Source organism: Capra hircus, chromosome 9, assembly GCF_001704415.2.
Source record: "Capra hircus breed San Clemente chromosome 9, ASM170441v1, whole genome shotgun sequence".
Lineage (NCBI taxonomy): Eukaryota > Metazoa > Chordata > Mammalia > Artiodactyla > Bovidae > Capra > Capra hircus.
This window is the reverse complement of record NC_030816.1, coordinates 4,551,086-4,574,613: the sequence shown is the minus strand read 5'-3', so window position 1 is coordinate 4,574,613 and position 23,528 is coordinate 4,551,086. Positions and strand designations below refer to the sequence as shown.

Below are 23,528 nucleotides of genomic sequence, written 5' to 3'. Positions count from 1 at the left end.
GCAACATACATTTATCAACTATCAGTCTGGGGACAGCTGAGCTACGGCCATGCCAGAACAATAAATCATTACTTTTTCAACAGGTTCAGCAAAGTTTGGACAACGTTTAGCATGCAATTTTTATATCAGATCCAGCTGGCAAATTCCCTAATTATTGTTACAGTTTCAGTACATACTGTACTGTGAAGTGTTCTGCAGATTAACATCACGTGAAATTTTACACAGAAGAATCAGGAGTTACTCAAGATCTCCAATCTCTTCACTTTAATTATTAATGGGGCCTTTGAAAGCCTTCTCAGCAGAGTCTGTGTAAAACAAGAGACTTGAAAAGATGAAAGAATACTTACTCTTTTTTTTTCCTGTTTCATTCCCATCATAACAGGCCAACTATCTGTAATTTTCCTGCTGTTGACGGATTTAATTAAACATAGACTTAAATTGTCTAGTTTCTTACCATGGTTTTCTTCTCATGTAACCACCCAACTCTCAACTTTTGATTCCTCAATGCCTCTTTTTTGGCATAGGAAAGATTCCCTCTGAATTCTGGTAAGGACTATTGCACACAGGGAAAGTGCAAAACACATTTTGTAAGTCAGCAAAAGTACACTGATTCAGAAATGCAGAGCTATGTATATTGTGCACAATCAGTAATCATCTTCCATTATATGAATCCAGAGAAGGAAAGGGGACCTGATACCTACTATTAACACATATTTAGAAAATAACTTAGAAGAATTATAAGTTTTTCCTAGTTATACTATTTCAAACACTTTATAAAGACACAATCCTTATCACAAAACAATCATATTGTTCTGTTAGAAAATCTGAAAATCTACATGATTTAGATTCACAAACTGCGCAAATTTGGAATCTATGTCAGGCTGTATTCTGGAAATGGAAAAAGTCACATGTCATAAAATGAGGAAGACTGTAGGATGGAGCCAGTAACCAAAGCAAATACCAGAAGAGATAACTGAGAGGGATTCGAGCAGTGTTAGGAGAGTGGGGCTTCTGGGACCAGATGCACCAGGGCCTGAGCTTCAAGGAAAACAGAAGATTGAACTTGGGAGATGGTGGGCACGGAGTCCTCTGGGAAAGGCCCTAACCAGAGAAGCCCCCTTCTGTAAACGTTAGGAAGTAAGACATGTTTTCTAACTGCTCTCATGCCCCACCATCTTAAACTCCACTACTGAGCGCACTTGAAGTAAGAACTCGGGGAAGCAGCAGCAGTCGCACAGAAACATCTCCTCTGAGGGTCATTTTTCACTCTGAAGAAGTGCCCTAATTCCCATCTGTCTCACTCACAGACGCCTCACCAAGGAGACCGCCGCAGATTTCAGGGCGCATCTGATAAGGCTTCACGGCCTCTCACAGGACCTCAATCCACAAGTCTTTTCTTTACCAGGGAGAAAGTTCTTTTATTTTCTACTTAGATTTGCATTTAAAAGAGATTAGAGGCCTACTTTCTTACTAGCCTGGAACAGTCTATAAGAGAAGACGACCATTTCACAGATAAGCACTTTGATTCTAGACACCCTCTAGCAGGTGATGCTCTTTGCGCTTTTATCCTCTTTAAACTCAGCCCCTCAAACGGATGTAATGTTGTTCTGTGTTTTCCAAGACTCCTTTAAATGTGTTATCATATTTTTCCTAATTTTAAAAAAATAAGTTAAAAAAAAGAATAAAGACAGGATTTCAATCTCAAAAAAAGAACAACAAAAAAAACCCTCAGCACCTCAACTTGCCGCAGCAACAGATACAGAGTCAAGGTGGCCCACACTGTAGGGCCCCTAAGCAACTAAGGAATGCTAGAAGCACCTGCAGGCCACTCCAAAGATCAGCATGCTGCCCTCTAGACTGGTTCCAAATGGGAAAAGGAGTGCATCAAGGCTGTATGTTGTCACCCTGCTTATTTAAATTATATGCAGAGTACATCATGAGAAACGCTGGACTGGAAGAAACACAAGCTGGAATCAAGACTGCCAGGAGAAATATCAATAACTTCAGGCGTGCAGATGACACCACCCTTATGGCAGAAAGTGAAGAGGAGCTAAAAAGCCTCTTGATGAAAGTGGAAAAGGAGAGTGAAAAAGTTGGCCTAAAGGTCAACATTCAGAAAACAAAGATCATGGCATCCGGTCCCATCACTTCATGGGAAATAGATGGGGAAACAGTGGAAACGGTGTCAGACTTTATTTTTGGGGGCTCCAGAATCACTGCAGATGGTGACTGCAGCCATGAAATTAAAAGATGCTTACTCCTTGGAAGAAAAGTTATGACCAACCTAGATAGCATATTGAAAAGCAGAGACATTACTTTGCCAACTAAGATCCGTGTAGTCAAGGCTATGGTTTTTCCAGTGGTCATGTATGGATGTGAGAGTTGGACTATGAAGAAGGCTGAGCGCTGAAGAATTGATGCTTTTGAACTGTGGTGTTGGAGAAGACTCTTGAGAGTCCCTTGGACTGCAAGGAGATCCAACCAGTCCATTCTAAAGGAGATCAGCCCTGGGATTTCTTTGGAAGGAATGATGCTAAAGCTGAAACTCCAGTAGTTTGGCCACCTCATGAGAAGAGCTGACTCACTGGAAAAGACTCTGATGCTGGGGGGGAATGGGGGCAGGAGAAGAAGGGGACGACCGAGGATGAGATGGCTGGATGGCATCACGGACTCGATGGACATGAGTCTGAGTGAACTCCGGGAGTTGGTGATGAACAGGGAGGCCTGGCGTGCTGCGATTCATGGGGTCGCAAAGAGTCGGACACGACTGAGTAACTGAACTGAACTGAACTGAACTGACCCTCTAGGGGAACAAAAGACAGAAGAAGGCACATGCCTCTGGGTACCAGGTGAGGGATGGAGCAGGGACTGGTCCCAAGCTTTCCTTCCACCACTGTATCTAAGACTGCCTTTACCCATGTAGCAGGAACCATTCCAGGTCAAAAGTGTCAGCAATCCTGTGACCTAACAACTATGTTGTCTGATTTTCCCAGGCAACTACACCAAACTCTCCAAACTCCCTGTTTCTTTTGCTCATCAGAACCTGCCTTCATTCTTAAAATTTAGATCTGGCCAATCTGAGATCCACCAACCCAAAGTCGTGATAGCTAAGACTTGGCCTCAAGGTGACAACATGACCAGGTCTGAACCTCAGTGCCCATGAGAAGTATAGGCAGAATAGCACTGTACCCTTTTTTTTTAAGTAATATCATTTGTATTAAGAATTTCAAGAATCTTTTTTATCATGCTATGCTGAAGCCAATAAAAGGTCTTCTACTGAAAGTAATATCAACCTACTTCTATAAATAGAAGCTAGACTTATTAATGGGTTCATCAGGGTTCAATTTTACTCTGGGGTAAACAAGTAAAGTTATTTGTTTAAAATGACAGGAAATTCTCAAAAGTAGCTCAAGCTATAAAATAAATTTAGATCTTTAACTCATAATTTCTGTATGTAAATCTGTTTGTCCTTTCAATTGCACCAAGAAAATTGTAAGATTTGGGTTTTACTCCCTTAAGGAAGATCATTAATTTACACATATATTTGGCAACTTATCTCAAAGTAAAACTTCTACTTAGATGCTCCACCTAAGTTATTTAGTTTGTATCTGAAAAGCTGAATTGAAAATACGAAGGTTAAAGCAACTGTTTTCAAACAAATATAGGTTGAAAGTAACTGAAAATGCAAACAGTAAACATAAGAAATCTGGAATGGGTAAGTTAATGCAGACAAGCTTCATGACAACGAAATATTACCAGAGATGTAGAGGAATACTTCACCAGGATTTTAAAAGGTCAGTTAATCATGAAGACTAACAATCCTAAACCTGCAACAAACAAAGGCAGTGACCGAACTTCCAAATACATGAAGCAAAAATTATAAGGACAGACAAATCCACAATCATATGCCAAGATTGTAACACACTTCCTTCAGTAACTGACAGAATCACTAAGCCTTGAATAAAATGATGATTATATAAAAGACTGAAAAACTACTGCCAACCATCTTGAACTCACTGGCATTTATAGAACATTATGCCTTATAAATGCAGATGTATACACATTCTTTTCAAGTTCTCATGGGACATTCGACAAATCATATGCTCAGATAAAATAATTCTCATTAGATTTTGTAACTATAAGAAAACCAATTAGTAATGTTCTAGAAAATCAACTTTGTGGAAAATAAACAATATATTTCTAAATAAAATAGGGGTCAAAGAAAAATTATAAATGTAATTAGACTACTCTGAAATCACATTTCAAACTGAATGATAATGAAACACAACATATCAAAGTTTGAAGAAGGAAGCTAAAATAGCTTGTAAAGGAAATTCTATTTTAAATATTTATTTTTATAAAAGAAAAAGAGTTTAAATTCAGTGGCCAATTTTCCCACCTTAGAAAATTAGAAAAATAATAGCAAGTTAAAACCAGAGGAAACAGAAGGAAGGATATCATAAATATATAATCAGAATGCAGTTAAACAGAAAACAAAAATTTAAGAAGCAAAAGTTAAATATTAATAAAATTGATAATAGTCCAGAAAGAATTATCAAGAAGAGAGAAATAACACCAGTCATACTATGATCAGGAATAACAGAAGCAATTTCACTACAGTGTATCCTTCAGCTAATAAGAAAATAATAAGGCAAAATTATGAATGATTTAACAAATTTGAGAACTTATGATGAAGTAAATATATTTCTTGAAAAAATATACTGACCAACACTGACAACAGACAAAGAACTCTGGCTAGCCCTACATCTCACACATGCACTTATACAAAAGTTTCATTCCCATATGGTTTCACTAGCAGATTCTATTTAACAATGAAAGAAGAAATTGTACCAAGTTTATACAAAGTCTTTCAAAAACTAATGGAGGGAGCATAAAACAAACTTTATAAACTCCTTTTGTGAAAAACAGAAGAAAGAGAAAATACCACACCTTGTTTTATAATTTGATATGTATATTGGCATAACACTGATACTAAGATTACAAAAATATTATACGGGAAAAAAACACTGCAAAACAATTCATGTAATAAACACAGATTCGAAAATCCTTTGCACAATATTAGCACATCAAAACACATCATTTTATAAAGAGAGGAATCATCACCAAGGAAAGTTTTTCCAAGATTGCTTTAACATTCAAAATTAAAGTCATACAGAGTGAAGCAAATTAGAAAGAGAAAAATATATTGTATGTTATCACATATATATGGAATTTAGAAAAAAGTCTAACTGATTAACCTATTTGCAGGGCAGGAACAGAGATGCAGACACAGAGAATGGACTTGTCAAGGCAGGGGAAGGAGACTTTGGGAATAATTGAGTTAGCAGCACTGCCATGTAAACATTGCCATGTGTAAAACAGACGGCTAGTGAGAAGCTGGATGCAACAAAGGAGGCTGCTTTGTGATGGCAGAGGGATGGGATGGCAGAGTGCGAGGGAGGCTCAAAAGGGAGGGGAATGAATGTATACTTACAGCTGATTCATGCTGTTGTAGAGCAGAAATTAACACAACATTGTAAAACAATTATCCTTCAACTTAAAAAATAAAAAAATTAAGTTGAACGATCACATAACTCAACATATTAGCAAAATAAATTATTTCAAAAACAAAATATAATCATTTAAATAGTTTTATAAGAAATGTTTAAAAAATTCAAACTGGTTCATAATTGAAAAAAACTTCATAAGTGAAAACAACAAAAGAATACAAGTGAATTTACTCACTGTGATAAAGTTATACAGAAATCCACAGGAAATATTATGCTTAATGATGAAACACTGAATGCCTTATCATTAAGACTGCAAATATAACTAGGATATACAGTCTCCTCAATTCTATTAAATACTTTACTGGATATAACAGGAAGTGAAAGTCACTCAGCTGGGTCCGACTCTTTTGCAACCCCATGTACTATACAGTCCATGGAATTCTCCAGGCCAGAATATTGGAGTCGGTAGTCTTTCCCTTCTCCCCTGGAGAGATCCCAACCCAGGGATCAAACCCAGGTCTCCCGCATTGCAGGCAGATTCCTTCCCAGCTGAAGGGAAGCCCAAGAATACTGGAGTGGGTAGCCTATCCCTTCTCCAGGGGACTTTCCCGACCCAGGAATCCAACCAGGGTCTCCTGCATGGCAGGCAGATTCTTTACCAACTGAGCTATCAGGGAAGCCCAACAGGAAGTGAAATACAGAAATGAACAGATATGTACATTGGAAACACAGAAGTAAAACTCTGCGTGTGTGTGCTCAGTCACTTCAGTCCCATCTGACTCTTAGCAACCCCACGGACTGTAGCCCGCCAAGCTCCTCTGTCCACGGGATCCTCTAGGCAAGAGTACTGGAGTGGGCTGCCATGCCCTCCCTCCAGAGGATCTGCCCAAACCAGGGACTGAACCAGTGTCTCCTGCATTTCCTCCATCACAGGCGGATTCTTTACCCCTGAGCCACTAGGGAAGCCCAGTAAAAGTCTACTCATCACTATATAGCACGAATGTCTAAAGGAAACCCCCAGGAATCTGAGAACAATTGATAGAATTTATGAGTCAGTTTAGCTAGTCTCAGGACACAAGGTCAATATGCAAAAATCAATTATAGTTTTAGAATAATGATGATGATGAATAAATTTAACAGCAGATACGGAAGACCTCCAACTTGAAAAGTATAAAACATTCAGTTTAGTAAAACTGAAGACCTAAATAAATCAAGATATTACAGTGTCCATGGACTAGAAGATTTAATATTATTAAGATCTTAATTCTCCTAAAATTGACCCAATTAAACAATCCTAAATCAAAATTCTGATCAACTTCACTGTAGAACTTGATAAATTAATATGAAACTTTATACTGAAATTTAAAAAAAAAACTAGAATAGCAAACATAATTTTGAAAACAAATAAAGTTCCCTTGTGGCTCAGCTGGTAAAGAATCTGCGTGCAATGCAGGAGACCTGGGTTCTGTCCCTGGGTTGGGAAGATCCCCTGGAGAAGTGAAAGGCTACCCACTCCAGTAATCTGGCCTGGAGAATTCCATTTACAGTCCATGGGTTCGCAAAGAGTCAGACACGACTGAGCCACGTTCACTTTCACAGTAAACAAATCAAACTGCTTAATCGCAACACAACATGCAGCCAAAGCAATCAAGACAACGTGGTATTAGAATAATGATATACAAATATATCAATGGAACACAACAGTGAGTTTAAAACTTGATCCAATCTTTTCAACACACAATCCTAGAGCAGTTCATTAAATACATGGGAAAATTAATACTGCCATCTATTCAGATCTTCCACAATAATCACATCTAATTGAATCACAGACCTAAACATAAAAACCAAAACTAAAAGGAAACAGAATGAATTAGGGAATGAGAAAGATTATTGATATTGGTCATACAAAGTACTGATCATTAAAGAAACACTGATAATATACACATCATCAAAATTAAATCTGCTACTCATCAAAAAAACATCATTAAGAAAATAAAGAGCCAAAGCAGAAACTGGAAAGAAATATTCACTATATATTTACCTGACAAAGGACTTGGATACAAATCTATGAAGAACAGATAAAAATCATTAAGGAAAAAAACAACTCTACTAAAAATGGCCAAAAGCTATAAACATATGTCATAAAAGCAGCTAGAAAAATAGTCAAGATATGAAAAGATATTCAAAGTTATTAGAGAAACACAAACTAAATCACAATGAGACACCACTTCACATCCACAAGAGCTAAAATTAAGAAGTGTATGAATAAGTGAAACTCTCACACCTGGCTGGTAGAAATGTACAATGGCTTGACCATTTTCGGAAAAAGTTTCACAGTTTCTCAAAAAACTGAACGTACAGTCTCTCTGTAACCCAGGAAATCCACTCTTATTTACCCAAGAGATAATATAAAGGTATGTGACAAAAGAAGCATAAAAGAAAGCTCATAGCCACTTTATTTGTAATAGCCCCAAACTAGAAACAGCCTGTGTGTCATCAGTTAACAGGACGGCATAAACAAATGCTGGCATATCCACACAATGAAATCCCACTCAGCAATAAAAAGCAATGAACTACACATGCACTCACCCCCATGGGTGAGTCTCAAAACATTATACTGTGTGGATAATAGAAACACACACAGAAGTATACAAACTCTAAGCTTCCATTTAAATGAAGTTCTAAAACAAAGCACTGAAAAACATGATTAATGTTTTCTCTATGAGATGGAGGAGATTATCTGGAAAGAAGAATGAAGGGATTTTCCAGGGTGACAGTAACATTCTGTATTTCATGGGGCTGATATACATGGGTGTGTTAAGTCATCAGAGCCACGAATGATATACTTCATGTTTTCCATTTCCTTGTATTTAAATTTCATTCCATCAGATAGGGGGTTGCTAGCAAAACTAGAATTGAAACGACCAGATTTACACTATACCTTAAACAAGTAGGCAGAAAAACAAATAAACAATAAATAAATAAATAAAAGTTCCAAACACTGGACAGAAAGCATGTAGGGTTCTAATTTCCTAGAACAGAAAACAGAACGGAAACAAGGTGAACCTTGCTATGCACCAGCTTCTTGCCTGGAGGCAGTTTCCAGGCCGCAATGCAAAGGAGGGGAAGCCAAACAGAGCCTGAATATCTCAGAGAGCTGAGCAGACTGAGGTCAGATTCAGAAGCCAGGAATACAGGAATTGTCAGGGCAGAGTCCCAGAAAGAAGGGAAGGGCACGGAAAAACAGCTCTGAAAATCTGCAGGAGTCCCTCAAAATGTTAGCTACTTATTTGTGCATGTGTGAGAGCAAACTGGGGCTTCCCAGGTGGCTCGGTGGTAAAGAACCTGCCTGCCAATGTAGGTTCCATCCCTGAGTCGGGAAGATCCCCTGAAGCAGGAAACTGGAATCCACTCCAGTATTCTCGCCTGGAAGATGCTATGGACAGAGCAGGCTGCAGTCCGTGGGGTCGCAAAGAGTCGGGTACCAATGAGGGACTGAGCACAGGCACGCACAAGAGCAAACTGTCTCAAGTCCTGCAGTTCCAATGATTTTCCATTAAGAACGTAACAAAGGCAAATCCTTCAAAAGAAGCACATGAGCAGAGATCCAGTTCAATTCAGTTACTCAGTGGTATCCAACTCTTTGTGACCCCATGAACCGCAGCACTCCGGGCCTCCCTGTCCATCACCAACCCCCAGAGTCCACCGAAACCCATGTCCATTGAGTTGGTGATGCCATCCAACCATCTCATCCTCTGTCGTCCCCTTCTCCTCCTGCCCTCAATCTTTCCCAGCATCAGGGTCTTTTCAAATGAGTCAGCTCTTCACATCAGGTGGCTAAAGTATTGAAGTTTCAGCTTCAGCATCAGTCCTCCCAATGAACACCCAGGACTGATCTCCTTTAGGATGGACTGGTCGGATCTCCTTGCAGTCCAAGGGACTCTCAAGAGTCTTCTCCAACACCACAGTTCAAAAGCATCAATTCTTCGGCGCTCAGCTTTCTTCACAGTCCAACTCTCACATCCATACATGACCACTGGAAAAACCATAGCCTTGACTAGACGGACCTTTGTTGACAAAATAATGTCTCTGCTTTTCAATATGCTATCTAGGTTGGTCATAACTTTCCTTCCAACGAGTAAGTGTCTTTTAATTTTATGGCTGCAGTCACCTTCTGCAGTGATTTTGGAGCCCAGAAAAATACAGTTAGCCACTGTTTCCACTGTTTCCCCATCTATTTGCCATGAAGCGATGCAACCGGATGCCATGATCTTCGTTTTCTGAATGTTGAGCTTTAAGCCAACTTTTTCACTCTCCTCTTTCGCTTTCATCAAGAGGCTCTTTAGTTCTTCTTCACTTTCTGCCATAAGGGTCGTGTCATCTGCATATCTGAGGTTATTGATAATTTTCCCAGCAATCTTGACTCCAGCTGTGCTTCCTCCAGCCCAGCATTTCTCATGATGTACTCTGCATAAAAGTTAAATAAGCAGGGTGACAATATACAGCCTTGACATACTCCTTTTCCTATTTGGAACCAGTCTGTTGTTCCATGTCCAGTTCTAACTGTTGCTTCCTGACCTGCATACGATTAGACAAAAAATAATTAACCACCTGCAGCACTCCACTTTGACCACTGTGGGCAAAACATTTGAGAAAGGAAGGCCAAGAAGAGGCAATAAATAAAAATAAGACAACCCATGGCAATGCTAAGAACACAAAGTCCAAAAAATAACAAAACTGATGTTTCCTTCTCCTTTATTCTATGTTTCAGAAGTTCTCACAGTTGAAGCTGCCATGGAATCACCTGGAATGCTTGTAAAACACAAACTCCCTAGACTCCATCCTCGGAGTTTCTGATTTAATAGGTCTGGAGTTGGCCTGATAATCTATTTCTTACGTGTTCCCAGGTACTAGTGATGCTGCTGGTGTAAGGACTACACTTGGAACATCACTTACATACTCCATCCCTAGAATAATATCACATTTGAAAGTCTGTAAATACTAAGCCATGGTCTATTCCAAAACTGTTAGGATTTTCAGCCCCAAAACAATAATAAAACAACAATAAAAAGTACTCATATTTTAGTTAGCTTCATAGTTTATCTCACAATAACCTTGCAATTATTTCTGACTTCCACTCCTCTCTACCCTGTTTTTCTTTTTAACAGATTAGGAATCTGGAATTCAGAGATATTTTTAAGAACCCATCCTTCATCTACAGAGCATCTGATACCAAAGCATGCGCACTTCTCTGTATGTAATGCCGTTACCCTCTGGAATCCCCAAGTGCCATGCCTCTTACGGGGTCTTTGGCGGTTGATACTCACCCACCTGGAGGCTGCACCTAGTCCTTCACTGTATGGAAAAGTCCAAATTCCACTTTGCATTGGAACAATACATATTTGACTAAACTATTGAGAATGGCAGGAGCGAGTCTGTCACATCTCACAAAACCACAACCTCAGGAAAACTTACTTTAGGTAGATCTTACTGCTCCTATCCCAAGAACTGATATTAGGCAACATAGAATGAGTGCTTCCTAAGTGTCTCCTGTGTGTGTGTGTGTGTGTGTGTGTGTGTGTGTGTGTGTGCGCGCGCGTCTGCTCAGTCGCTCACTTGTGTCTGACTCCTTGTGACCTCAGGCACTGTAGCTCGCCAGGCTCCTCTTCCCATGGAATTTTCCAGGCAAGAATACTGGAATGAACTGGCATTTCCTCCTCCAGGGGATCCTTCTGACCCAGGGGTCAAATTCACATCTCTGGCATCTCCTGCATTGGCAGGCATTCTTTAACCACTGTATGTGTTTCTTAGCAACTTTCAAATATACACTACAGTAATTTTAACCATAGTCACCCATGTTGTATATTATATCCCAATCAACCGTTATCTTAATATAAACCTCAGAATATTTCTCATAGCGTTTTCTAGGGTAAGTGGATTAAAGTAACGCAAAGGTCTTAAGCATAAACACAAACAATCTGCCATTCTATAGACAATTAACTTCATATTTCTATTTACAAAGACTAAGCATGTGGTCAGTGTTCTGTGTTGTATATGGAGACTTGGTGAGAGCAGTTCAGCACTCCAAACATACCCTGAGTGTATACAACACTCAAGGCCAAAACTGTATTAGAAGCTGACCAAAGATGAATTATATTTATTGTTTTTTAAAAGATCATAATGTTTATTTTTTTGTGGGGGTGGTGTCCAGGAAAGAGAGAAAAGCATAAATCAGTCTGATAAAAGACTTAATCAGAGTATAAAAAATGATACCCATGGGATCATCTTAACCTCTAGGCTCCCCACCCAAAAGTCCCAAAAACGCGAATGCCTGGAGTACTGAAGCCAACATCCCATTACATTGCTGCTTTATGACAAAGCATGCCAAGGTCATTTGGAAATCCTACTCAGGGCGTCACTGGTTTTTTTTTTTATCCTCTTCTGAAATACAGTGGTAGTTTAAATTTTATTAGTAATGGTAAGTCATCACAACAATTGTAATCATTGCAGAGCAAACTGAAGCTCTACCTTATAACTGGTGATGACTTTTTAAAAAGGAGATACAAGTAACTGAGACATGACAGATAAATTCAAACACATCTAGAGATAAACTAATGGTTTTTATGAGGATCTCTCCTTACAAGACCACACACTTGTGAATGGTTCCAAGAAAGACAAGATTTCAGGAATTCTGGACACTAACCATTAAATCAACACAGATCAAATATATCAGAAAAAAGATGATGATGAATAAGTATAAAAGCTTGAGAAGGCAACAAGAACAATCATTAAGAATGAAACACATCAAGTCCACTCCACTGAAATTATACCCAAAGCCTCTTCTGTCATCACAGCTACCAACGGCCCATCTGAATGGCTTATGGTTACTATGAGCGTCCTGTCCAGAAGATAACATGCACATGTGTGAGTGGACACTTTACTATAAACAAACTTTACTGTTAGTGAACAGACTGACAATTCTGTGAATATTGATGTTTTACCATGGCTTCTCTTCTCTAAGCTCTCATTTTACCAAATGATAACTGAGTTTGGACAGAAAATTTATATACACAATAGTTATGGTATAGTGGTGGGCTCTGGTTTCTTTACTTTTAATTGGAGGATAATTGCTTTACCGTTGTGCTGGTTTCTGTGAATCAGCCATAAGTATACACATGTCCCCTCCCTCCTGAGCCCCTCCCCCTTCCACCGTGCTCACCCCTCTTAGGTCATCGCAGAGCACCGTGCTGAGCTCCCTGTGTTAGACAGCAACCTCCCACTAGCTATCTGGTTCACACATGGTAATGCGTATGCTTCAATCTACTCTCTCAATTCGGCCCACCCTCTCCTTCCTCCGCCACGTCTACAAGTTCGTTCTCCATGTCTGCATCTATTTCTGCCCCGCAAATAAATTCATCAGTACCATTTTTCTAGATTCTATATATATATGTGTGTGCCAATTTATGAAATATGTTTTCCTCTTTCTTACTCCATGCTGTATAACAGGCTCTAGTGATGTTCATCCACCTCACTAGAACTAACTCAAATCCATTCCTTTTTATGGGTAAATAATATCCCACTGTGTATACATATATATCACAACTTCTTTATCCATTCATCTCTCCATGGACATATAGGTTGCTTTCGTGTCCTTGTTATAAATAGTGCTGCAATGAACACTGGGGTTACATGTGTCTCTGTGAATTATGTATTTCTCAGGGTATATGCCCAGTAGTGGGACTGCTGGGTCATATGGTAGTTTTATCTCTAGCTTTTTAAGAAATCGCCATACTGTTCTCCATAGTGGCTGCACGCTCTGTTTTGAGTAGACTGGTATTGATAAACTATATGTCAAACTGCACTGAGACAATTTGACTTCCAACGTTTAAAAAAAATCATATTTTCCATCTTTATATTTAAGGAGTACCTTTACATTACATTTTATTCCCTCAATATGAAAGAATTCTTAAACAGACACGTGGTATAAATGATAGAGGGAAAAATAACAAATTTTACTATATCAACAGTTTAAGTCTGTTCAGAATAAGACACTACAAAAAAACGAATAGTAACCCACAGTCTATCGAAGATACAGTCAACAAAGGATGAATATTCACAATCTATAAAAAAAACTCTATAAATGAGTAAAGAAAAGATTATGCATTAGAAAAGTAGGCAAAAGAGACGAACAAGCAAGTCACAGTAAAGGTGAGAAAATGGTCTGTAAACATATGAAAGATGTACATATATATACGATGAGACATGCTCAAAACTATTCACAACGTCATTGTTTCTGATGAAAATTACAACTTAAATATCTGCTAATAGAAAAATACCTAAATAAATTGAAATAAACTGACACAATCAAATATTACTAAGGGATAAAAAACAAATGAACTAAAGCTATACACATGAAAATGAAGGAATTTCATAGTTAAAAGAATAAAATAGAATTTAAAATGCATATTACTTGATGTAATTTATATAAAGAGTACTATACATTTTTAGATATATAACCACTTAAAGGAAAAATACGAAGGCCTGCATCGGGTAATATATTCCAAATTTAGAACTGATTATTCATGCAGGGGAAAAAGGGGTGAAATCAGAAAAAGGAAGGGTTTTTCCTGCCTTGCAAAGATCTAGTTTTTTAAGCTGGACTTAAAAAGCTAGTATTTGTTGCATTATTCTTTATGCTTTTTGTATGTCTTAAAATGTTACAGCATACGTGTATTTTAAAGATTTTATTTTCTATTGCAATGACTGTATGATCTTACATACAATTTACACAGAAGGGTTCAGGGATTCCCTGGTGGCCCAGTGGCTAAGACTGCATGCTCTCAAAGCAGGGGACTAGGTTCAATCCCTGGTCTGGGAACTAGATCCCACATGTTCCAACTAAAAAGACCCCGCATGCTGCAAATGACCGGAGATGCTGCAGCTAAGACCCAGCACAGCCAAATAAATAAATAACTATTTTAAAATAACTAAAAATAAATACAAACAGAGTTCAAAGGTGAAGTTTTCAAATTCATGAAAATAGCTAACATAGTCAGGGCCAACCCAACTGCTAAAGGAAGTATCTACTGTGGGTGTCACCACGAAACATGGAAACCGGTCTACCGGCTCTCTGTTTTTCCTACACACCTCTAATGACCTCTGTTTCTTCCACATCCCTCTGAACCCTGTTTCACACCTATACAGAAGGCAACATCAATAAGCTGATGTTGCCTGCTTCCTCTTCTAGGAGGCACAATCAATAAGCTCTATCAGCTGTCAGAAACGAACTATATGCACGCTGAACACATGCACATGTTTGAGCTGTTTTTTAAAAAATGTGAAAAACCCACTTAAAGATGAACAAGGCTAGAATTTTACTTAGGTGCAATTCATGAAATTATTAGAACCGTAACACTAAAGGATCCAATGTGTGTGGCCAAAAGTGTTACTGAGCACTTAGGGGATAAACCCCCTCCTTCCAAGAAGCCTTTCTTAATCATTTCAGCCAATAGTCATTTTCTCTTTTCCCAACAGTTGTTGAGTGGTTCCTCACCTGAACCACTGATTCTGACTCTTAATCAGTAACTATCTGCTTGCTTTTTTTCTCTCTGGTAGGATTAAGTACCTGGGGGATCACGGGTTATATCACCTTCCCTTTTTTCACTCCTTCACCAACACTCCCAAAAGGGTCTGAATAAATTTTCTCAAATGAATGAGACAGCAGAGGGACTAAGGGCCAGATGTCAGAATAGAGAGCCTGCAGTCTGAATCAGCTCTGCCCTTTGCCAGCTGAATGACAGCGTAATGGCTACATCTCACTTTATTCATACAATGGAAAATATACTGGAAACATTCTCATAAGATTGTCTTAAAAACTAATGTAAATCAAAGTTGAAAAGCACATACAGTAGTAGCTGGCACATGACTGGACTCAAGGGTTGTTAGTTATTTTTATCACTAGCACTATTATTACAGCTATGCTACTACACTACCATTTGTGTGGAGGGGAAAAATGAGTCTTGCAACCACATGATTCCTAAGTTTGTGTTCTCCTACCCAATTTTTAACAGTTCGCCCATTACAGTGATCAACATCTTCCTTGACATCCAATTAGTAAGTCGGACTCCAAATGCAGTTCTGGTGTAAGTAGAAAATCAATTATTCAATTCTGTCCCCAAATGTTCCTTCCCTAGACAAGGTATTTGTTTACTTAACAAGACCTTCTACTATGATCACTGTTATTAACTAAAGTTTACACTGACCTTGTATCCATGATGAAATTATGTTAATTTCAATATATTTTGTAAAATCATAAAGTTTTTATGCATCTACTGCAAATGTTATATTCTTCTATAACATATCCCCCTTCTCATTTAAAACAGAAATGTACACAAACTCATTCATTGGGTCATTATTCTCCCATTCCAAGGGGATCTGCAATGGTTTGGGATTTAGCAATGACAGATTTGCAGCACTGAGAGCTCCTCAGTGATTAAATACACTGAAGAGCAAACTGAAAATCAGTTTCAATAAGCAGCCGTGGGATTTTTCAGGCACTTCAAATAAACCTGATTCTGCAGCTTTAAATTCAGGACAGTGTGCCCCAGCACTAACTGCTGACAGCATTGTTTGATCTGGGGAGACGTGCAAGCATTCAACAACAAGCAAGCATGTGTCAATAATTTATAGGTCTAGAGTCAACTCTAGCAGAAGGAGAGTGGACTTTTTTTTTTTCCCTGTATCCCAAGGCTTTTTTTTTTTTTTTTTTTGCTTTGAGTTAATTCCTCCCTCTTCAGTCTGCCAGGAGTCAGATCAGCTGCTACAATCAGGTGTTCTGCTAACTTAGGTCACTTTAGTCCAGGCCGACCAGGCTTCAACATACAAGTCTCTGAACCACAAGACACAGGCATCAGTGTGGAAACGTGGCGCTTCGTGCCCTCCTGATAACCATGACTTCACCACCTCCTTCATGTCGATGAATGAGGTTTTCTCGACCCAGCCCTGAGAACTTGATTTAGGCAGATAACATGCTTCTAGATTGTTAACGCAGGGAGCCAAGCTGAGACATCAGCACCCTTAGGATGTCTGAATGCATCTGCATTTCTGCCTCTCTTGCCCTGTTAATTCCCCTTCATCCAGTAACTCCAGAAACCATACTAACACACAACCAGCTAACAAATGGGGGCTGTGATCACTCTGAAGAGAGATATTATAGCTGTGAGATACACCATCAGAAATTGGAATGATGGAACAGCTACAGTGAGCATATAAACAGGAAATTCAATGACTTGCTGCTACTTAAAAAAAAAAAATTTGAATGCTTTTGCCCACCAAAGTCTGACCTTGAGTCATCTGAAATTGAAGCCCATGATAAATTACATTTTCTTCATTTTCAGTAACATTTTAAGTTGAAAATGTTAATATTTCACTCCAGGAGTCCAGCTCAGATAACTGCTCTGTGAGAAAATACCCTTGAAGCACAAGGAAATTAACTGACAAATGAATTTATGAAATTGAAATATTAAAAGAGCAATTAATAAATTTGCCAGCTGTACTTTTCTTCTGTTAAAAAAAAAAAAAAACAACCAGTAGCACCTCATTGGGCTTTTTGATGGTGAGACCACATCAGAAACGTAAACATAACGGTAATTCATTCATTTATTCACCAAGTATTTTTTATGACCTGCTCTGTCCAGAGAATATAGCGGTGATGAAAATAGATGCATTCTGGAGCTCACATTTCTTATTTCTTACATTCTCCTGGGGGCAGGGCGAGGGAAGCGGGGAGAGTCACAAAATAAATACATGTAAAATGATGTACATTGAATTGTCATACACACAACTGAGAAAACTAATGCAGGTACGATGGCAAGAGAAGTTAAGGGATCAGTTGCCATTTAAAATATAAAGGTCAAGAAAGGCATCAATGAGCAGATGACGTGACTGAGCAAAGACGCAGAGGAAGATGAGGGAGCAAGCTGTGCTGAAACAGAGAGCAGGGAGGGTGAAAGAGGAGGCTGAGGACAGGCTGGGGTGCACAGAGCACTCTCCCCAGCACATCTGACGTGACCCCATAACAAAGCTGGGTTTTAGGGCAGGTATCACGCCAGTGTTACATGAGGGTGCTGAAGCTCAGCCATGTCGCCACCTGCCCAAGGTCACACAGGGAGCGGCAGTGCTGACACCTTCCCCCAGAGGCTCCTGCTCCGTCCAGAAGGTTTTCAACTACACCCAGTTTTTCCACTGCTTCCAATGCTGTTATCGCAACTTATTAGAAACAACCCGTTAAACCCAGATGTCAGAAAGGTGACTGTAAGGGTGACGGCTCAGGAGGCAGCACATGGAACTGAAGAGAGAAGCCTCCAAGAAGCACAGAATTTGAAGGGCTGCCTTCAGGAAGAGGAGAGACCAGTGTTCAGCATGCCCCAGAAGGCAGAACGGGGCCCAATAACTTGAAATCACAGGGAGACAACTTTCCAGTAACTGGATGAATAAAAAGATCCAGTGACAAGAGCTAGCCAACAATGGGATGGGCTGGCTTGTGAAGCTATGAAGTTCCAATTACAGGAGTTATTCAGGTAGAGGCTGAACGGCCATCTACTGTCTGAGATGAAGACAGATTTTGGCATTGATGTGCAGGCTATACGTATGGATGGACAGATGGCTGTTCCAGTTCCATGATTACCCAAGCACTGGGCAGGGCAATGTGGCAATCAGAAGTTCCAGAGGTCAGACAGCTGGGTTAAAACCCAGTCTCCACTATTTATATTCGCTTTGCACACTCTACAAGCCTCGGTTTGCTCATCTGAAAAATGACGCAAATTACGTTGTCACCTCACGGTGTCTTAAATTAAAGGAGATAATCCATGCAAAGGACTTAACACAGGGCCTGGCACACAAAGGTCAGTCAATTCAGCTAATACAGACATGTGTGTTTGGGAGCATATGTATAAAATATAAATATATATAAATAATGTGTGACATTTGTTTTTCTGTTTTTACTCTTATACTCAGTGGTGAGAAGAGTTCAATATCCAAAGCTGAACTGCTATAGAATATTAAATAACAGGATGATACTAACCATAATAGTTTTAAAAAATATTTAAACAGCCAGCTTCTTAGCCTGATCATTTCATATTGTATCTCTTTTAACTACCAGGAGATATGCAGAAAAGTTCATCTTTTAAATATCTGAAGTGCCAATTTAAAACTTATGAAAGGAAATATCAACATTTTCTTAAATGAAACAACTATTAAAAATTCAGTACTTTAGCATAAGAAAGAATGCCTAACAATCTACACCTGTATTTAATGTGTATTTATATGCAAATTCTTGAGTGTATATACACAAACACACACACTCTTAAATATCTTTCTACTTCAAAATTATAAACTAGAAAGCCCATGGTTACTTTTAAATTACCTGTTAATAAGTAAAATTATTTAATATATTTCTTATAAGGGTCAAGCATTTTATGCGTATGTGTCTATATTAATAGAAAATAAAGGAGAAATAACTATAGAATGTGGCATCTCTAGGCTAAAATCTGGAGATGCTTCTGGATGGCAGAGAGTGAGTTATACAATTTTAGCTTAATTTGCCATCATTCTTTTCTCATTCTGGATAAACTAACATTTAGTATTCATTAAGAAAACATTCAAGTATGGATATGATTGATAAAAGGAAGAGTATGTTTTAGGAAAAACTCAGGCAATATTTTATTTCTGCAGCAGGGTACTCAACACTTTTAGAAAGTCATGGTATGATGCATTACAGACAGAAAACGCATTTCCAATAATAGTATTTGTTTGAGACAACAGGATATGTATGGATGCATATCCATCATTATACTGATCCTCCCAACAGGCCTGTGACATAGCTGCTATTACCCCTGTTCTATCAGTATGCACACAGGGGCTCAGGGGGTAAACTGCTCAAAGCCTCAAAGGAAGAAGTGAAGATACAATCCCATTCTAAAACCTTCCATCTTTCTGTATAGTCTGCCATGCGATCACATTAAATTACCATGTCTGGGCACAGATAATCTATTTCAATAAGTGCATTTCGCACCAAAACTCCGTTGGATATATCTCATGGACTCTGAAGGGCGTGCTGTCAGAAGGGGTGATCCAGCCTGTCACCAAAGACAGCATCAGGAATCCAGTCCAGTCTCAACAGATAGCACCATACTGAAAATGTGATTCCCTAACCATCAGTTCGTAGCCAGTCCTGCCAGACACTCTATAATGTCTGCTTCTATTAATCCCAGGTCCACCCTTAAAGCAAAAATAAAAATAAAAAAAATAAAGTCCACTTTCCCAAATCACCCTCCAAGGATTTGAAGTGAGCAATCACTATCTCCCTTTACAAAATGCCCCAGACCCATTTCTCATAACATCGGAACAGTAAGCCTCTTTTCACTCTGGCGGCCCCTTCTGGTTGCATGTGATTTGTCAAAACCTCTCTTCGGTGACACTCAGCACTAAACCTCTAATCCCACGATGAACACGGTCAGTTACGAGCCTTCCTGTCGCCAGGTGGTATAAGCTGCTGAACTGTCAGGTCTCAGTGATGACTCAGATGGACATAGTGGAAAAACAATTAAAACCTTTCTTTCCAAAAGTTCTTTTAAGCTAGATCTCTACTTCCACAACTGATTTCTGTTGAGAACCAAACACTTGACTTCTCAGGTTTGCAATCTAGTCACAGAGGAACAAAGCACACACTCTCATGACAGTGGGCCTCCTCCGCAACCCGTGGTGTGTCCCCCGACAGCAACACCCTTCCCTGAGCCCCGTCTGCAAACTCTCCACTCGCCCCTCACTGCCTCCTTCCACCGCCTCGTCTCAAGTCTTCTGAATTTTCCCCTCCCGCCTTCCTCACCCTTTGGTGTGCATTTCCACAGCACTGGGAAACACAGAGATCCCAAGGCAGGATCAGCAGCCATTTGGGGGTCTTGCTCCCCTACTAGACAAGAGAGTGAGCCCACTGTATTTATGGACCTTGTCCTTGTCGGCTGGACTTGGGAAGACCAAGCCACGCAGCACGTGAGTAACTACAGAAAAGGTCAGAAGTGGAGCAGCTCACGGAAACAAGGCTAAGACCGGAGGAGTCACAGAACTGAAGGCCGGCTTAGATATATATGGACAAAGGAAAAGGCATCAGCAGCGGGGAGAAAGCCTGGAGCCCGACTGCAGCGTGAAGCCTGGAAGGGAAACATCAACATCTCTTGAACACCTCCGCACGCGGGCCCCTGTGCGGTCACTTGGCAGCCAGCGCCTTGTGTAAGACCTCATTTAATAGCTCTGGGACTACCTCCCACCATACGGCACAGGGAACTACAGTTCCTGCCAGTATCCTTATCAATATCCTTATCAGTCCTCATCAGTACCCTGTGATAAACCAAAAAGGAAAAGAACAGGAAAAAGAATGTACACATAACTGAACTACGTTGCTATACAGCAGAAATCAACACAACATTGCTACACTTCAACAAAATCTGAAAAAATGATTGTGTTGTAGAATTTAGCATCATTTTTTGGAGGTGAGGAAACAAGTTCAGAAGGTAGCTTTCTCAAGGCTATCTGGTTAACAAGTGATGGAACTGGACTTTTTTAACTGTCATCCCTCCACACATTCTTTCTGCGACACACTTCTGAAGCTTGGCAGCCGGAGCTGAATGTAACCTGGCTAGCAATGGACCTCTCTGAATTGCCCCGCGGTCACCTTGCGTCTACTTTGACATTCATGTCAGGTTACCACCACAGCAGCGCGCGTGTGCGCGTGCACACACACACACACCCACACACACACAACGGCAGGCCCACTATCTCCACAAGCAGTGCTAGATAAGGGATGCTTTACCCCCAAAGACGGCCTAGTGAGACAGGCATGAGCAGTACAGCATACTAATCAACTCTGAAAAACTCCCATCAGAAATCATTTCAAATATGTGTTCAAGAGGCAAGGACAGCATAGGAAACAGGAAAGCAGGTTTGGGAGGCAGGGTTCCCAGCTCTGCCGTCTATTAGTGTGACCTTAGACAAGTTACTCAACCTCTCTGTGCCTCAGTTTGCTAATCTGTAAAACGGGACTCCAAAGAATACTCAACTTCTAAACTAAGGAGAGGAAGTGAGTCAGGCACATGACCCCTACGTACTCTTATCAGGCACACAGTGAACAATGCAACACTTGGTCCGCTTGAGGCTTGTATGGGTCAATGAGTCAAGGCCAGTCCACTGTCTCCAAAGCCTGCGCCTCTCTCTGCGCAGCATAAACCCAGTGAGAACTCAGGGAAAGAGACACTTGTGGGCTGATGTGAACAGGAGGAACAGAACTCTGGAGCCAGCCTGGAAGATCTGAAGGATGAGAAGGACCCAGGCAAAGGAGGGACAAAATTTGATGGGCTGGACAGTACAGGCAGCCAGCAGATAACAGCATGCCTCTTTGTGGGAGAGGGCATGGATTTCTGACTGAAGAATATGGTATTTGGGGAAAGAAAGGGAAATAATATAGAAGAAGGAAGCTGGGATCTTGAAGGTCAGTTAGAGGAGTCTGAACTCACTGCCATGGATGGCTGGAAATAGGCATGGTCTTCGGTGTGGATAAGTGCAACACTCCTAGTAATGTTTTAGGAAGAGAATTTTTCTAAGGAGTTAGGGACTACTGACACCATAGAGGGAAGAAGGGCTAGAAGGAGAGCCAGGCCAGGATGCTAACGTGTACACACAGAATACGAGATGCCTTGAAAGATGTCTGTGACACGGTGGGGCTTCCTGCCAGACTGGAAAGAGGGAAAGTAAGGGGATACTTGCATATGATTTCCATATTAGGCCAGCGATGTGACGGACTCCAATCAGAAAATCATACTAAAATTACTGGGAAGTCGAAAACATGCAAAATAACACTGATAAAATATTCATTCTGAACACTGTGACTATTCTCAGAAGTTTGTTTCCTTAACTCTTTACTGAAGTTTCGCTTATTATCAATGAGTGATGAAAAGGAGGTAAGCACATTAATAATGAGAGAAGTCAGCTTCCTGCCAAGTAGTTTGAATCAGTGCCCTTCTCGGTGATCTTATGCGGTAGTCATATTTTTGGAGTATGCTGGGAAACTGGGAATTTGTCCGTTATTTATCACGAAAGATTTTTACATCAGCAACCTAGTAAGAAATGTACCTTTGGGGTCTTTGAGCTGAAGCACTGCTTCATTTGCTATTTGCAAAGATGCTGCAGTTATTTGCCTGTATGCGTGCAGTACATTCTAAATCACAATTTTGGTCTTTGGGAACTGACCTTGATGAAAAGAATTTATTGGTAATATATGTAATTTTAAAAACTCTATTCATTATATAGATTAAATAGTGCTTAGTTATTATCAGATAAATAGATAGATAATCTGTTTATTTTGATAATTTGATAACGGATGGTGGATTTTTTTTTGGTTAGAAAACAAGATAATCTTATAAGAGTGGATGCTTTAGGAACCATATTTATAAAAGAAATAGCTTTTAAGAAAGCAGCAATTTGTTGGGAACTATGTAAGCTCTTGTGCACTGGCATAAAGAAAGCAGATTATCATGAGAAACTTATACTTCTGCCCACAAACACACAACACCATTTATCAGTTGTGCCAGGCACAACTGGAAATAAGGATGCTCTTTCTCTCAGAAGCTTTCTTTCTGGTGGAGGCCAATACATAAGAAAATAAATAAAACATCAACTAGTCAGGAAGCAACAGTTAGAACTGGACATGGAACAACAGACTGTTTCCAAATAGGAAAAGGAGTACATCAAGGCTGTATATTGTCACCCTGCTTATTTAACTTATATGCAGAGTACATCATGAGAAACGCTGGGTTGGAGGAAGCAAAAGCTGGAATCAAGATTGTCAGGAGAATTATCAATAACCTCAGATACGCAGATGACACCACCTTTATGGCAGATAGTGATTGCAGCCATGAAATTAAAAGATGCTTACTCCTTGGAAGGAAAGTTATGACCAATCTAGACAGC

At 39.7% G+C, this 23,528-nt stretch overlaps 1 protein-coding gene across 1 annotated transcript in view; it reads right to left on the bottom strand.

Moving 5' to 3' along the window:
* MEI4 (meiotic double-stranded break formation protein 4) overlaps positions 1-23,528 on the bottom strand; it is a 76,271-nt gene that overhangs the window by 45,136 nt on the left and 7,607 nt on the right. Inside the window, exon 2 of the mRNA XM_018053506.1 lies at positions 837-888. Coding sequence (XP_017908995.1) covers positions 837-888 — 52 coding nt within the window. The remainder of the gene's footprint in view (positions 1-836; positions 889-23,528) is intronic.